Here is a 17403-nt window from a genome sequence, read left to right on the forward strand (position 1 = left end):
ATCATTTATGACCTTTCCAAGGACTCGTAGTGTCGACCAGCCAATCACAAAGAGAGAAATGGAGGTGGGGATGAAGCTGCATTTACCAAAAATAACCAGAAGATGGCAACGTACACATGTGGGGAAGAAATCACACAAAAATAAAACAAAACTCATTTTATTTGATAAACGAGACGAATATATACACATACAGAATATTCTGAAATAAAGACATTGGTTGAATAATTAGGCATTCAAAAACTATACTAGCTACATTATAGTATTTTTTGAGTTATTTAATCTTTGCAGTTAAAAAATAAAATATGTTTTATTCCAAAAACACCTTATTACTCGCTATAGCCAACATACTGCAGACTGATAAAGTGTAATTAAGCTACATAATTTGAAGTAATTAACTTAATGTTTATCTTGCAATATCCCTGTCTTTTAGGTTCAAGAGTTATACTACGATAAATCACATAATGCAATAATTTTGTTAATTTATTGCTAGTGTAATTAAGGGTTCAATAACTTATTTTCAGCCCCAATTTATTAAATATATAGATGGCTATATATGTATATTTATTACAAGAAATGTCACTGAACAAAAGTCACTGAAAGAATGAAAATGAAATGACATGCTAAAAGGTAACTTGGGTACAAAGAGAGAGAGAGATAAAATAATAATAATAATAATAAAGAAAGAATTGTCAAACAAATAAATGTAAAAGCATTCTTTGCATCTATAGTTTAAATATCAGACATTAGATCTCTTTTTTTATTATAAGAAGCAAAAAGGTGCCATGAGCAAAAAAGTGAGAACTTTTTGTAACAGTATGAAATATTCTTTGAGATGGAATAAATCTATATTCTAGTTTTGAAAATAACTCAGATCCTGTCATATCCTTGTCTGCGTCTGTCTTTGATGAACAGGAAGGTCAGCACAGCGATCAGAATGAGACAAACCACAGTGGCCCCGATGACGATGGGAATAACCCGCTTGTTATAGTCGGCCCAACACTCCACCTCTGAAACATAAGGCAAAATGCAGGAAGAGGAAGGAGGAGAATTGGAGAATGAGGACCATGATTTCAGTAGAAATATGAGGAAAACATGTCAAAAGGAATTCTCTATCACATCATTAATTTACACAGACTCTGAAATGTTTTTATGCCATTATTTTGAGCACAGACACTAGTTACTTTTTGATTATCTAATTCTTGTTTATGAGTTTCATTAATCCCTTGAACCTCAGGTATCCAGTTCCAATAAAGCTGTAGCTCAGAGATAGGTCCACTGATTTCAGAACTATTGTCTCCCATTGTGCACAGCTTCACTAAAGCATTAGTTACATAGGGATTTACTGTTCTGCACCAGATTCTCCCTGGGCTTAAACACAGTCAAATGGGACAAATTCATTGATTAAAACCATGTCTGATTCATAAAACTCTCGTGCTTAAAAATGGGAGGCTCACAGTATATCCAGACTGATGTATCTTCTCAGTTAAAAAGCTCACCAACCAGGTTTCCATCAAATTTGATTTATTTTTATATATCTGGCACAACTTTCTGCTTCTGGCGCAGATGTCTGATATTAATAAAGACAATAAAACAAGATAGAAAGCATGGATTGCAGCCATTGTTTTTTAGCTTCCTGTTTCAGAAATTGAGATTTATCACAACTTTTAATTCCCTAAATGACTGCTCTATTGGACTGGGATGAAACTAAACAGAGTGGTACGTTTCTCAAAACTATAGCTAGTAGGTACTTTCAAGTGTTTTAAGAGTCCAGCTGCAGAAAACAAACCGAGAACACACGGGTTTATTGATATTGAAATGTGTATTTGTATGCATGAAAAAAACTGGAGGTCATATTCATTTTTGTGTGGTGTTTTTACTTGGTATCAACACCAGAGAGGAAGCAAAGGCAGGCCCATTATGCTAGCTGAAGGTGTAGAGAGTTATGTGTCCAATAAATAGAATTATAAATCACTTAACTTGTGTCTTGATTTACTTTATCTGAGCATTAAGGATTTTGTCTTTGTCTTCCCAAAACATTAGAGTTTCAGCAGCTTATATACAGTATATATACTGTATGATAATATGACTGTAGTTCTACAGCAGTACCAGAGTAAGATAAAACCACCTACGCTTATTTGTAGAGTTAATTTACCCCTGCATCACTGAACCAAAATGATTAGCTCAGTCACCTTTTCCATACTGTCCTTTGGGCAGAGTGAAGGCCTGCATCTGCAGAGGAACCAGCTTGATCCGCAGCGCCGGCGACATCAGAAGCAGATTCTCAGATTTACAGTTGAAGCTCTGTCCATTAGCTGCTGTGAACAGCTTCTTATGGTCTACCAAACCTGAATAAGTTTTATCTGGGAAGAAGAAGACATAAGACAGGGACAGCGACATTCTCAGTGTTTGTAGGTCATTGCTCCAAATCAGAAATACCAGTTATGTGTTATCTGTCTTCTCTGTTTTTCTCTCTCTCTATAGCCTTACTGGCACATCCTTGGCAGACAGGCAGAGGTGACACATGGGCAGTCAGCTTGGTGACGTAAAAAAGATTCTTTTCCTGGAGACAAAAAAAAAAAAAACAGGGATTGAAGCTGACTCAGAAATCCATGAATTCTGAACAGACTCACACATTTTTCCAAATAAACAAACATAATTTCAGCAGTTGTTGTGAACGTTTAGATCTAGATGTAAACCAGGAGGACTCACTGACGTTCTGCGTGGATGGAATATGTTCCTATGACATACATTAGTTTGAATGCAATTAACATGGTAATATTATATTTCGCTATATTTCACAAGACAAAGTGAAACATTTTCTTCATCAGAATGATAATCAGAAAGAGCTTTGTTGTACAAGGAATTTGATTTGGTGAAATAGGTGCCAGGCATGAACCTATATACATATAAATACAAAAATGATACAAAAAATAAATACAAGATGTGAAAGTTATAAAAGAATAATAGAGACTATGTGCAATAAAAACTAAAACTAATGAAATGTAAATTGATACTGTTTTTCTTGATTTAGCTGAATTTCCCATCATGTGATGATCTGAACTGTTAATGTTTTTTCATTGCACTTTTGCAAGAAGTTGTTTTTCGAGTAGCAGTGGAAGAAGAAAGCCTGTACTGTACGTCTCATCTATATTATTTTCATGATGACTACATATCTGAACATTTCTCGGGTATTTAATTGGACGTGTTCACTAATCTTGGTATTTTCATGTAAATATGTTAAATCTTCTGACCTGCGACAGAGCTATTATTCCTTATATTATTATTATATATTGTGTGTTTTCTGCACTTACTGTAAACTTTCCAGTTAAATAGACAGGACTAGGAGAAAACATAAACTACTCATTAGCATTATTATATGTGCAGCATGGTGTTAAACGTCTTTTGACACCCTTTTGACATATAGTCAGACCACTATTCAGTAGTTTAATCTAAAGTAATGCTTCATATTCTATAATATCATAATATGATTGTAGCATCGCTGTCCTGTGAGAACTGTGCTGATGCATTTTTCAGCTGATCTAATGGGGGTTGTAGATAATTTATTTAACTTAAGAAGAAGGCGAATTTACTCAACCCATCAAGGAACATTCAAGCTTTGTTTTTTCTCCATGTTACTCCATGTATCTCCAGATTTGGAGTACAATATTTGCCTCTAAGTAGAAAATTGCATAATATTAAATACTCAAAAGTACAAGTACCGCTAATTTGTACTTAAGTACAGTACTTGAGTAAAAATACTCAGTTCCATTCCACCACTGTCTGCATGACTTTGGACTGTGGGAGATGTCGAAGATGCAACGAACATGCAAACTTCACACAGAGAGGAATATGTGAGTTCTGATGTTAAACGTGTTGTACCTTTTTGAAAAAGAGCTGCAGACTGGCAGCGTTGGCTGGCAGTGTGAGAGAAAGTACAGCAGTTTCTTTGCTGCAGTAACCACTGATGCTGACCCTGGAGGGGTCCAGGTTGAAATACCAACTTTTCTGAAAGGGCACAAGAGAGAAATATTACTTTATATCGCCAGACAAGTCAGTGTTTCTTCTCTTTTTATTTCTGACTGTATTAACGCTCATTCCTCACATTGGAGACACATAAGGGTATGAATTTACATCTCAATATGTCAGTTAAGTCAACCGCAGCCAGAGGACACACGTCTTCCATTTATTTAAAAGAGCTGCTGGCAGTTTTACATTTTTACAGTTTGAACAGTGAAACAAATATGTGACACCTCACAAAGAGATGCTGACACAAACACACACTTTCTGCAAGAAGTGCTGAAATAATAGAAAATTACAGATACACACTGAAGCAAACACACAACACACTATTCACAGATTAAAAACCCTGACAGATGCGCACACAAACACACACACACACACACACACACACACACACACAGAGTGCTGAGCAGGTCACAGCCTCTAACCTTCTTTTCGATGACAATGTACTCTACTCCCATGGTGGCTTTGATGCAGGGATTCCCAACAGCGTTTTTCAGCATGTAGGTCCCTGTGCACACAACACACACACACACACACACCAGACAAATACCACATGTAATGTCTGTTTTAGAGTGGACACAAATATTATGTAATATCATCTATAACTTCCAAATATTCTAGTTTGTCACTTTTATTCATTATCAACTGTCACACCTCAAGTTGTTCTCTATGACTCATGAGGAAAATGTGCATGTGCACACTGATTGTGTGCCGTCAAATGTTTGTTTGTTTGTTGTTTTTACCCTCTTTTTATATTGTTAATGTTCAACTGTAAACCCAGTTGAGTTAACCTTAAAATACAAGTACAGTAACTGTGGTGCAGGCAATTAATGCATCGCAAGGGAATAACCACTAGCTTTATGTCCTATAGTAATGCTGTAGAGGGCATTCTGATTCTGGCATTGTTAGCCTGTGTCAAATATGCCAAAATGTAAATTAGTTTATTGATCAGTTGCAGAAAAACAGGATATTTTATTATTGTATTTCATATTCATATATGAAACAAATTGTGTGTAATTCTTAATAAAGTGAACTTTAATGATATGGGGGTGGATAAGACACCTGCCTTTGGTGTGAGAGACCCGGGGTTCAATTCCCCACTGTGACCCATCCACCATTGTGTCTCTGAGCAAGACAATTAACCCCTAGTAGTTCCAGAGGCGTGCAGCCTCTGACATGTATAACAACTGTAAGTCACTTTGGATAAAAGATACTGTACATTGTTGTAATATCTCAGCCATACGAGTGGAAATATTCTGAATACAATCTAGGTTTGCATAACATACTCTATACTGATCTGCCATAGTTAAATTCTTACAGTAATAATGACTTTGTATGAGTTATATCTTCATGTTAGTGCTGGATACACTTATTCACTCCCATTGCATCTCAACCATTAAGCTACTACTACAGTTCTGATTAATATCAGATCTCACTGATCTCACTATCATGTGCTGATAAAACCTGATTCAGCTTCCAATAACAGCTTTCACAGCCTTTAACTCAAGGTAACTAAAGCACATTAATGAGTTTTTAATAAACTCACAGTGTCAACAGTCTTCAAAAAGCTTCATAAAAATCAAGCCAATCAGCATGACAGCTGACAGCAACCACAGGTATGTTCTTCAAAAAATTATTTTAGATGTCTCATATGCTGCATCTATCCTTGTTTCCATCACTATTTGTGACGTTTTAACGACATCTTATTGATTTCTTCAACAATAAATGGGTGACAGACAACGAAACATGAAACTGAACTGTTTATATCTTTCTAATAAATCTGCCCTTGTGTTAGTGTGTACCTATTGGAGGAATGGCCTCAGAGGGCTGAAAGACCGGCTGGTAGATCTGAGCCTTAGAGGGCGGCTCAGAGTTAGAGGCAGGCTGGATGGAGCTGCCATTTCTCTGGAGGTGGAGACCTGGTGGAGGAAGAGACATGTTACTGTCAACGTGTGTCTTCTCCTGATTTTTTCACTGTTATATAAAAAGATAGCATTTCAGAATCGACAAATCAATACCACTTGCTATCCTTTGGTAGAAAACTGTTGCATTGCTTTATTGCACAAAACTGAATGTTCTGGTTACTTCGATATGCTGGAATAATGCCACATGGCTCCAGGTTCTCTGCATTATAATCTGACTTTACACAGGAATATTCACCATTAGAGAACAATAGATTGTATTTTGACACAGGAGCCCTCTAAAACACAAGCCCACAATATTAGGTAATAATGTAGATCTCGTACCTTAATGTCTAGACACTCAATAGACTACTTTTTATGGGACCCAAAAGAACTAAGTTCACTGTTTACAGAAACTAAAAAAGGTGTCTGCAGTTTACAGAAACTACACCAAGGTATCACAGTACAGTAATTTAACAATGGCACATAATAAAATACAGCTTGAAAGTTGAATTGAATGTTTGTTAAATGTTCTGATACAAATTTCTTCTCTTTAACAACCTGCATTTACAAGATATTTCATAGCAGCAATGCTATGCTACATGAAAAATGGCTTCTGTTTGCTCAAGCCACAGACTGAGAAAGACGGAAAGTGTGGAACCACTAAAGACCACCAAACTAACGATCACTGTGTGGGACAGGAAACCTGAACGGCCTCAACAAAAAGTGTGAAGAGAAGTTAAAACAGAATTGTGAAGTGCACCATTTAATTTCAAACTATCAAAGATAAATAAATAAATAATCATTAGAAATGTTGCAATCCCAGATTCACTCCCATCATTATCGACTTGTGTGCACACAATCACAGAATGGAGGACTTGATGAAATGTTTTATTGTATTTGTAGATCTGTGACAAGTCTTAGTTTTAGTTAAAAGTGAAACAAATTTCAAATCTTATAATCTTTTCATGTTGCTGAACAGAAGATGAAATTGAAAAGCTGCATCACCCACTGCACGTACTTTGGGACTAAATGTGGAAACCTTCACTAGTCGTCCCATTGAACGCTGAATCACAGAGAAATGACAAAGAACATTCTGCCGAGAGAGTTTAGAGTCCATTATCTGAGGGTGAAATGGGATTTGATTATTATCAAACTTACCGGGAATAATAGCAGCCAGGAAAAAAAGAAACCATTCACCTGTGGGACCCCTTAGCATCATGTCTGAAAAAGAAAAGAATCGAGTGGACAGATAATGGTACAGATGATAAAGGCTGTATGAGAGCTGCAGCTGTGGTCTGACTTGTAAATGTGAAACTGTTGAACACCTAAACACATAATTTAACCGTGCAGAGGAAGTGAAGTGTCACAGGAGGCGGTGTAAAGACCACTGCTTCTCTCAGCACTGAAATAACACCTCTGATGGGAACTTTATGTCAGTTTCAGCAGACAAACTGCGGAGCCTCTCAGTCTGTGGAAAAAGCTGCTGAGTCAAAGTCTTCACTTAACTATAACTTTACAACACATAATAAAATTGTGAAATAAACTCCAAATTAAGTTCCCTAATGTACAAAAGTAATAGCAGTCCAAACACTGCTTCATAGGGTCAAGTTGAAGGATAAATGCTAGTAAATGTACATGTTATATTATTAAATATTATATAAAGTTTCTTAGAGTTACTGTGTTACTGTGACACAACACAGCAGAGCGATAGCTACACAGACTGAGTGGTTTCTTTCAGATCAGTATCAACTGTGTTTGCTGAGAACACCAGTTGAGTGACTTTTAGGACCTAAATAAGAGATGAAATGGTTTAAATGTTTGTGGGATAGTTGTGTGGTTTATCATTGTCTTTTAGAGCATGGGTGCTTAACAGTGTTGCTTGTTTTTATATTTTATTTATAATAATCTCATTGTTGCTTTATGCACAGACACTGAGTGTACCTCAATAATGAAATGTGCTTTATACATAAAATTGCCCTACTTACTCAACCCATCCAAAACCTCCTAGTAACTTAAAACAAATGCTGAGAATTACTTCAACAAATTACTTCATCTGGTTTTCCTGGAAGTCTGGAGATTTTCAATGCTCCAGTGGCTTCCAAATCTATATATTAGTTAAAGGGTCAGTTCACCAAAGTATTTCACTTACCTCTAATCTAGCCATGCAGAATCACTGGTACTATTTTTCACTAAAGAAATTGTATCTATAAAAACCTGCAACATGTTCTGGATGATCCCGAGTAATAAGGATGCTGTTTTTGAATATAGGTTAAATTTTCAACATGTCATATTTCAGTGTGGTAACCACCACATGAGAAGATTGACATAACTTGCATATCTGGTATATGAAGCTACATCCAGCAGCCGATTAGCTTATCTCAGTACAAAAACTGAAAACAGGTAGAAACAGTTAGCCTGGCTCTGTCAAAATTAACCTACCAAGACCTCTTGCTAACTTCCCAGAGACTTGTCATCAATTTGAGTGGTAAACCTAGTATATCTTTTCATACAGTCCATGCTGTGAATCCACAATTAGCCAATTTTAAAACTTTTCTTTGACATAGTATACAGACCAGATTTAATGTGTTAGTTAGTGAGCTTTGGAGCTGCTGGCAGTTGGATTTTGTTAGTGAAGAGAGCCAGACAAGCTACTTCCCAGTTTCAATGTATGCTAAGCTAAGCTAACAGAAATCTGGCAGTAATGTAGCTTTATACTTAACAGAAAATGTGAGAGCTGTATCGATCTTCTCATCTAGCTCTCAGCAAGAAAGTGAATAAGAATATTTCATAAAGCACAGAGCCACTTCAAGGGGGGTCATGGATGTTCAGCGGACCTGAAGTTGCATGAATGATTTGTGTGGTGACATAAACAAACCAAAGTGCTCTGACGCTAGCAAGACTATTTTGCTAACCTGAATCTTGTTTTTTTCAATCGAATGTAGTGTTAATGATTGATAAAAATGAAATCCTCTTTTGCTGGGGTGGGGGGTCATGAACTTTTTTTCGCTTCTGAAGGGGGGGTCCATGACAGAAAATAATCTGACAACCGCTCCACTGCTCTAAACAAAAAGTAATGTACTTACTTGAATATTTTATTTGAATATTTCTTAGAGTCCTGAAGAGGTAAAATGATTCAATAATTCAAGGCAAAGATCATAAAATTTGAGGAAAGTTTGAAACAAAAAAAGCATAAATCTCCTGCATCTCATGGCCCGCACATTTAATTTGACCCCTATGTTGGGAACCACAGGTTTATAGGGTTTATAGTGTAGCTGTGGTGCCTTATGGCAAAGTATTTCTAAGTTCATGTGTTACCACAAGAGGGCAAAAAATAAATCTGCTGTGTCTAGATTTTTACACAATCAAAAAAAAACTTCTGTGGTCTCAAAATAGTAGGTAAGAACTTACGTTGTATCTGTTATTACAGAGCTGTACTTGATGGAACTAAAGTGTTGCCTTACATGCAACAGAGCCAATGATCGGCCAGGGACACATGGACGATTTTGGCGTGTTGTCATCAGTTGACCTTATTGTACTGTGTGAACAGGACAAGGCAAGTGCGTTGTCTGTATGATACATCTATAATATGGAGTGTAACATCTGACCACATTTCACCTCATTTCCCAGAGGAGCAGTAGAGAACTCAGAGTGGTAATGGCTAAAGGTCGACAGGGACAAAGTACCAGCCAAAACACACAAAACAAACACAGAGCGCACACACTGTGGCTCCAAACACGTACAGTTAGGGAATTCTTTTCTATAGTCGGTGCCAAACAACTCTACTAGTGAGTTTCTTTAGTGAGAATGTGTGACTTGAGGTAGGAGAGAGTTCACTCTTTAAAAGTAACTAATGAAGGAAGTTAGTAGATCTCCTTACATGCTCTCTTCTCTCTCTGATACTGACTGTTGTATTGACTTGACAGGTAGGAGGGCAAACAAAAGAGCAAACATTTACTCTCCTTTCGTGTGTCCTCAGTGCCCTGCTGTCCTCTGTGCATGTGTCTATCGTGTGTCATCATTTTATCTTAGGATTCCCATACGGTTTCAGGAGAACTTCACTTAGTCGTCCAACCCTTTGTGAAGAGGAGTCAAGTTTTTCCTCTTCAAGCCCAGCAGGATCAACAGCAGGCCTCCACCTGCATAAACTGTAAGTTCTGAATCACTGAGTCTTTACATTAAGGAACTGTTTGGAATTTTACAGCCACAAATAAGAAATCTGAGATTGATCCAGCTAAAGACGACTGGGTGTAGACATGAAATGCACTCACATTAAGTTGATACACTGTGGTCACCAAGTGTTAATCGACTGTTGTAATATTTGCCATTTCCTTTTAGCAGAGCAGAGCCAAATATCCTTCAGATCAGACAATGAGAAGCGGAGTGGGGCTGTGTGTGCTGGGCCTGCTGTGCCTCCACAGCTCAGTCTTTGGGCAGGTAGGGGGAAAGTTTCAAAAATCAATGTCCTTTACTGAAATAAAAGTAGTAATACCACACTGTAAAAAAATACTAATTTCCAAGTAGTAATAAGCAAGTATCAAAAGTAAAAGTACTCAAAATGCAATATGACCGCTGTTAGATCGTTATATTATATATACAGTATTATAGCTTTGGGAACTACTTTAAGATCAAATTTAAATTTCAAAAAATGAAATAAAAATATAAATTGTGAATTACAATGTAAATTAAGTTTCTCAAAATTGTAGTATAGTTCACATTTACTCAAGTATAGTACTTGAGTGATGTACTTATTAGTTACTTGTTTCCACCATTACAAGCATGATTTATCTGACAGCTACAGATTTGGATCGTCATGTGTCATTCCCAACCTGGTTGCCTTGTGACCCTTTAAAATGAAGCAATTCCCACTTACATTTTAAGTTTAACTACTTAATATACTTTGGGGCAGTTTATCTGTGGTAAAACATTGTATTCCATAAGAAGATCATATGTTTTGTATATGAAATCAAATCTGTGAAGTAAGTAGCAACTAGAGCTGTCAGATAAATATAGGTTGTAGGTTGTGTATGTTTAAGAGCTGTCAGCACTTTAAGTGAGAGTACTTTTCTTCCTCAGATGGTTTAATAAAAAAAAAATTATAAGCATGAAAATTTCAGACTGTCAGCATTTCACAAGAAAATGCAAAGATTGGAGTAAAATCAAACTTATGTGCATCAGAAATGCATTTTCTTCTGTTTCCTACTTCGTTGTAATTCTTGTCTTCCAGGGGCCAGTAGAGGTCCAGCCCGGAGTCCTGATCTTCTGTGACGACCCATCTGTAGAGAAGGCCGTCAGCAGCGCAGTGAACAAGTTCAACGAGAGGTTGAACGCCGGAAATAAGCTGGCCCTCTTTCAGATACTGACAGCCAGCAAGGTACAGTGACTGCAGAAAGGATGTGGCTATCTGTATATTCACCTGACCTGCTTTGTGTTGGAGTACAGTCATCAAGACCCCTTATAAGGTCTTAAAGAAAAAAGACTGCAAACTGATATTCCTATGATATATGAAAGTGCATAGTGCTTGAAGGCGTACTGTAGGTTTTTTTTTTGTGAATGGTTGTGTTGCACCCCACCTAGTGGAAACCTGAGTATAGCATAAATATGACTCCCCCTTTATCCCACTCCCAAGGATGACCAGTGCCACAGCTGATGCAGTCCAAGCAGAAATACATATAATCAGCAACCTGGGTAAAAGACAGATATCAGGAAGATCATGGCAAGAACAACAAACAAAACAACTACCACATCTACAACACTACCCACTCACTTACCTAACCAAACCAAAGAACAAAAGAAAATATAGTCCTCTTACCTACCTCCCTACACATAAAAAAGAGAAATATGTCAAAAGGGAAACAGAAACACCCCCCACCCCCCGCAGGTTACCAGGACTGCTCTTTAGAGTTTATTTTATATTCTTTACAAAACAGGGTTTAACACAGCGCACAGTCACTAAACAGCACAGAGCAGCACAGCACAGTCTGGTTGGGAGCCAGGAAAAAGGAGAAGGTTTCCTTTAAATAGGTGCCATCAGTCTCCAGCCCAATCTGTAGTCCATCAAATGCAACTCCACAAACTGGGAAAACACAGAACAGCACCACCCTATGGCAGGGAGGAGTCATACTTTCACAAACTATGACTCAGGGTCATAACAGGTTGCTTTTACAGTGTTGCATTATTTATCCCAGTTGTAGCCGTTTTAGCTACTAAGACACACCCATTGTTATACCTATAAAAGAGGGAAACAAAATAGCTTGTTGCATGTTTTTCCTGTATAGGCTTAATACTACTACTACTAATAATAATAATAATAATAACAATAATAATAATAATAAAAACTAATAGCTCCTGTACCTGTCAGACAAATATGGTGTACAAATGTAGTGTGTAAAAAATGCAACATTTCCATCTTTGTGTGTCTCTACAGTCAGAGAATGGCTCCGACTCAGTGTACTCACTGCAGTTCAACACCAGGAGGAGTGACTGTCCAGCTGACAGCAACAAATCCTGGACAGACTGCGACTATGATGCTTTTGGACGCAAGGTAATAATGACGAGAGGAAATACAGCTGCTGATATTCAGGTTCTTCACAAATGTGAACTCAGCAGTGACACACACAGTTTTCAAAAATGTCCTCCATTCATGTCTGTGGAGATAAAATGGATATTAATCTCTATTGTAGATACGTACACTTAAACAAAGTTGCAGCTCTCCTGTATACTCTAACACTGGGAGACATTTAAGGAGAATGTATTGATTCAAAGTTGGCAACAATAGTTAATGTTATGGTTTGGATTGTATACAGTATTAACAATACAAGTCTAAATCCTATCATCATCTATCCTGTTATTCCCCCAGAAGCCTATTTCTTGCAATGCCACAGTCTACATGACAGAGACCGAAGCAGACACTAGACAGGTGGACTGTGTGCTCGGTGAGTGAATTAATGAACAGGACATTCATTAGGATTTTGGTGTATAAACCCAGGATTTGAAAATTGTTTGACACAAGTACAACTAGCACAATTTTACTTAAAGAAATAGTTCAACATTTTGGTTAGATGAGAAGATTGATACCACTCTCATGTCAGACACTGGGGCCAGCAGACAGTTAGCTTAGCTTAGCTTAGCATAAAGACTGAAAACAAGGGGGAAACAGCTAGCCTGGCTCTGTCCAATGGTACCAAACCAGCATATTAACCAAAATGTCAAACTATTCCCAGAAATATTTCCAAAAGTACAGAAAGTCTGAATATAAGATAGAGCCATCTGCTTGCCTTGTCTCATGTTTTCTGCAGTGTAAAATAATCTGGGGAACTAAAGGGACAACTGATTTTGCTTTGCCAGGAACTTGAACAGAATTAAAAGATTCTTTCAAAACACTCTCAATAAGAAAGAAGAAAGACACAAAAGTGTTTCAGTTGGGACCTAATTTAAGACATTAACCACAGAACCAGTGGCTCATTAATACTTATTACTGTCTTGTGAGGCCTCCAGTGAGGGGACTTTTCGAGTCTCATCCCATATAATGAGAAAAACTAAAACCAGTCCAACATGACTCTGTTTATCAGAGGAGAGCATTAAGAAAACAGTGAGTCGTTAAGGAAAATTTACAGTGGTGGGTGCAGAGAATACAGAAAGGGGCTGATTGTGTAATATATCAACAGAATCTACAGATAGGGAGAGCACAATATTAACTTATCACACCATAAAAGGAAGGGACAGTCTAGACTTTAATCTGTTTGCCTAACCAGCTCACTGTCTATGTTTTCTCATCCAACTTCCAAAATGTTTTGCAACTAAGGCTCAGCATGGAAAATTCCTTTGTGTATTAAAGGCAGTATTTGCCTGCTTCAATGGGGTCTGGCCTGAAAGAAAAAAGAAAAACAAGACTGTGGTGTTAAAATAAGTTAAATAAACAGACTGGATCCAATAATGTTAGTCTTCCCCAAGATTTCTCCCTATATGAATAATTATGTATAGTTATAATATTATTTGACAAGACAACATACAGTAACATCAATTATCACATATGCTCAACGCTGATTGTACTGATTTTTTAAATTTCAACGATGCCCAAATGCCTTTCTTTTTTTACTTTCCTTCCGTGAGTCTGACAATATTGTAGTGCAATGCTAATAGGTGGAGTACTCTTTTGAATTAGGGAACTATGGAGATTACTATACTAGACCCCTAGAGCAAACAAGAAAACACATTTCTTCTAGACTAGACTATATGGTTGTCTGGAGGTCATTAGAGGTGGTTGAACTCTAGTTTCAAAAAGCATGCCAGCAGCTTTACTGAAATATTATATTTCCTTCTAAGAGACATTGCATTCATCTCTATCATTATGGTTTATTGTGAGGCCCTTCACTGGTCGCCCCCTTAAAAAAAAGCTTCATTCAGAACTCAGTTACTTTCTTGTAAAAAAGATTTTAATAAAATTGGATTCCAGCAAAGCATCATCACTAAGTTAATTGAAATGCGGCATTTAATTTTTTAGTACCACAGTGCTGATGGTATGGGAATATTCCTATGAACTTGTCTTTCAGGTTGCAAAAAACAACATTTATTAAAGCTGTTTTCTTGTGCAGAAAGAGCTGTGAATTGACTTGGGCCACATTGTATTGCAGAATTTGAACATTTCCATGTTCCTTCATGCACATTCAGCCAATCATCAACTAATCTATTCAAAATCACTATCCCCACTCACAGGAAAGCTGAGAATGTGGCTTTCTTTAACTAAAGATATTAAAAAAGCACAACACATAATTCAACCTTGCATACATTAGCGTTTCTCCATCACCCATCTGTTATTTTGTTACATTTGGTGGACTTTATCAATTAAATTTAAATATAATTTTCATTAATTGATATGATTGTGCTGGTGTTAACCTTATTTACTGTCTGCTACTACTGTCCTCTTATCTTGATAAATCTATGCTAATCAGTATCCTAGCAGTATCATGACATGAGTACATTAGTTGGTGTAATATTATGCCTGCATGGATTAAGGCTAATATCAAAAATAATTCGAAAAAGCCCAACATTTATGATGTGATCATGTCATGCACGTCCTGAGCCACAAACCATCTGCTGTCTCCTCCCTTCTGCCTTCTTATTTAATCTGTGCTCACAATCGTTCTCCTCTCCAGATGATTACATCATTCCAGAGAGAGCTTCCTGTTTGGGCTGCCCTGTGGATATTGATGAGAACTCAGAGGACCTTAGGGGTCCTCTTTTGGCCTCCATCTCCAAGTATAACTCCATCTCCAAATCTACTCACCTCTTCACGCTGCACACTGTCGGCCATGCAACCAGACAGGTAGAGACTGGGTGATATGAAGGGAGAGAAAACGGGAGCAATGTCAGGTGGAGTGAACTTCTGTTTCTTTCCTACCTACTTTCTCAATGTATCCCTGTAGGTGGTCGCAGGTTTCAGGTTCAAGCTTAGATTTGATTTGAAGAAGACCACCTGCGCCAAGGCCGATCACAAAGACCTCAACGAGCTGTGTGCCCCTGATGAAGAAAATTTGGTAAGCATGAAAACGCAACACATATTACTGCTGACATAATGTGATCTTTTCCAGGCTTACTTGACCTGATGTGTCTCCCTGTGTATTTCTGTGTGCAGGAGTTTTCTAACTGCAACTCTACAGTGGATGTAGCACCGTGGAGACTTGAGCCCCCGCAGGCCCAGATACAGTGTGAACCAGGGCTACTGCCTCCCACGGTGAGACCTAATTTTCACAAAATAGTCAAACACCAGACAGCTTTGTGCCTCTTTTTGTCCAAATCCCCACATAAGAATGCAGTAATGCTTACGCTGGTAATTTAAATAGTAAGCTAGTTAGTCAGGCATGCTAACATTAGTAGCTTACTTTGGAGCAGACAAACACACAGTTTAATGCTTTCATTATATTTATGTGTGTGTGTGTGTGTGTGTGTGTGTATTTGGCTTTGGAAAGGCTTAAAGACACCACTCTCCAACCTCTTTGAATACTGAGGGTGCCTCTCACCATAACCCCAAATCACACTGACCAGAAATAAAGACTTTACTACTACTTCTGTGAATAACCTGGAGTGCTTGGAGTGAATAACCAATAATTAATTAAGTGAGAGTGAATTTGAATATCTGTACTTTAATTTGCTAAAATGATGGACAGCTGAATGTTGAAAGGGAAATGTAGACATTAAAGTCTATTTATGTTCCAAACAAAAGCCAACTGATGTGAAAGGTCAGCTCTGAGTAATTAATATATCTTGTAATAAAATATCAAGACGTATTAAAGAAGTACTAAAGCCATAAGCAAAATGAGATTTAGCAAAAAATTGATACTTCTTTGAGTTTTGGAAACTGATTTGAAGTTAAGCTTTGACAAAAATGTGGCACAGGATTTAATTATTTTTATATTGTTACTACAATTCTGTATAGGATTGAAGAAAAATAACTGATTACAAGGAACAGCCAACAAAGTTAAATGTTAGTTTGGACACTGGAGACCAAGAAAGGCATACGCATTGAGTGACTTAGCAATTAGATGTTCCGATGACATAACTCTGCTTTGCTGTCAACAACCAGTCGTCCTTAATGGCAGGCTATGTTACACTTTACGAATATGACGAAAGTCAGGTCATTTGTTAATCCACCCATTTATCCACGTTGTACACTGTATTCTTTTCTTCAGCTGTTGACTAGGCGCCGTCCTCCTGGCTGGTCTCCACTCAGGAATATTTTGCTCACCAATCCCCCCTCCACATCCTCCCCCAAAGAAGAATCTTCTGAGGAGGACACCACAGCCTCCGTCTCCTCTGATGTGGCCTTGGAAGCTGGGAAGGACCACCCCTTCCACTGCCCGTCCAAGCCCTGGAAGCCTTTCAATCCAGTCCATCCTGCGATGCCTGCACCTCCTACAAAGGATGGGGCTTTCAATGAAACAGACCTGCAGTTATAAGTTTTTCCTCAAGGGAACCACATTTATATTATAATAACAAAATTATCTCACAAGCTTTTTCAACAGATTATTTTTGTTTATTTTGTAGACTAGTTCTTAATTCTACTGGGGTGCATGGCAGGAACAAACATCTTCATGGGTGTTGTGCAGATTTAAAACTATAAATGCAAAAGGGTTAAAGTTAATAAAATGACCAATTAAAAAAAAGGAGAGAAAGCAACCGATTTGTGAGCGCTGTCACTCCTCACAGAGCACTGGAAGGACTGAAATGATGACAGAGCTCAATACAGTTTATATTAATTGCTGGTTAAGTGAGGAAAACCAGTGTCAGTTTGATGTCAGTTTCCTTTTAGTAAATCACAGTAATGAGCAATTAAATGCCCTCAGAGTCCATTTATTAGTGTTATTGTGAGAAAATGGGGAAAAAAAATACATTGATATCGGTCATTCTCAAAGGGAAAATAAAACTATGCTCTGTGTACTGGTTTTATGTGTGAATATAATTGCAGCTCATCAGTAATTAA

General features: G+C 37.5%; 2 protein-coding genes across 5 annotated transcripts; one reads left to right on the plus strand and one right to left on the minus strand.

Annotated features, from left to right (window-relative positions):
- Positions 1-141: 141 nt before the first annotated feature.
- LOC119900338 (lysosome-associated membrane glycoprotein 3) lies at positions 142-10307 on the minus strand. 3 transcript variants are annotated; one of them, XM_038715192.1, is made up of 8 exons: positions 10196-10307; positions 7086-7148; positions 5826-5942; positions 4449-4531; positions 3880-4005; positions 2488-2560; positions 2190-2360; positions 142-1007 (listed from the first exon to the last, which is right to left on the minus strand). In XM_038715192.1, exons 2-8 carry the CDS (start codon positions 7144-7146, stop codon positions 868-870), a joined length of 771 nt encoding a protein of 256 aa, XP_038571120.1. In that variant the 5' UTR covers positions 7147-7148; positions 10196-10307; the 3' UTR covers positions 142-867. The 3 variants fall into 3 exon arrangements, with proteins under 3 accessions (XP_038571120.1, XP_038571118.1, XP_038571121.1); XM_038715190.1 differs by lacking the exon at positions 10196-10307 and adding an exon at positions 8648-8874; XM_038715193.1 differs by lacking the exon at positions 10196-10307 and adding an exon at positions 8077-8623.
- On the plus strand, positions 9918-17099 carry kng1 (kininogen 1). 2 transcript variants are annotated; one of them, XM_038715188.1, is made up of 9 exons: positions 9918-10074; positions 10266-10361; positions 11152-11298; positions 12352-12468; positions 12784-12859; positions 15080-15249; positions 15350-15460; positions 15559-15657; positions 16613-17099. In XM_038715188.1, exons 2-9 carry the CDS (start codon positions 10296-10298, stop codon positions 16877-16879), a joined length of 1053 nt encoding a protein of 350 aa, XP_038571116.1. In that variant the 5' UTR covers positions 9918-10074; positions 10266-10295; the 3' UTR covers positions 16880-17099. The 2 variants fall into 2 exon arrangements, with proteins under 2 accessions (XP_038571116.1, XP_038571117.1); XM_038715189.1 differs by having other exon boundaries at positions 9919-10074; positions 10263-10361.
- The last annotated feature ends 304 nt before the right edge of the window (positions 17100-17403 follow it).

This window comes from Micropterus salmoides, unplaced genomic scaffold (genome assembly GCF_014851395.1).
Source record: "Micropterus salmoides isolate LMB-PRFRI ecotype aquatic unplaced genomic scaffold, ASM1485139v1 Ms_hic_scaffold_13, whole genome shotgun sequence".
In the NCBI taxonomy this organism is placed as follows: Eukaryota; Metazoa; Chordata; class Actinopteri; order Centrarchiformes; family Centrarchidae; genus Micropterus; species Micropterus salmoides.

What these genes read in the sequence shown, in the direction of transcription:
- LOC119900338 (XM_038715192.1), bottom strand. Translation starts at nt 7,146, where the DNA reads ATGATGCTAAGGGGTCCCACAGGTGAATGGTTTCTTTTTTTCCTGGCT. An exon ending in ACATTGTCATCGAAAAGAAG is followed by an intron (nt 4,006 to 4,448) that starts GTTAGAGGCTGT and finishes GTGCCCTTTCAG; the next exon opens with AAAAGTTGGTATTTCAACCT. An exon ending in CAAAGGACAGTATGGAAAAG is followed by an intron (nt 1,008 to 2,189) that starts GTGACTGAGCTA and finishes CTTATGTTTCAG; the next exon opens with AGGTGGAGTGTTGGGCCGAC.
- kng1 (XM_038715188.1), top strand. Translation starts at nt 10,296, where the DNA reads ATGAGAAGCGGAGTGGGGCTGTGTGTGCTGGGCCTGCTGTGCCTCCAC. An exon ending in TCGGCCATGCAACCAGACAG is followed by an intron (nt 15,250 to 15,349) that starts GTAGAGACTGGG and finishes GTATCCCTGTAG; the next exon opens with GTGGTCGCAGGTTTCAGGTT. An exon ending in CAGGGCTACTGCCTCCCACG is followed by an intron (nt 15,658 to 16,612) that starts GTGAGACCTAAT and finishes TCTTTTCTTCAG; the next exon opens with CTGTTGACTAGGCGCCGTCC.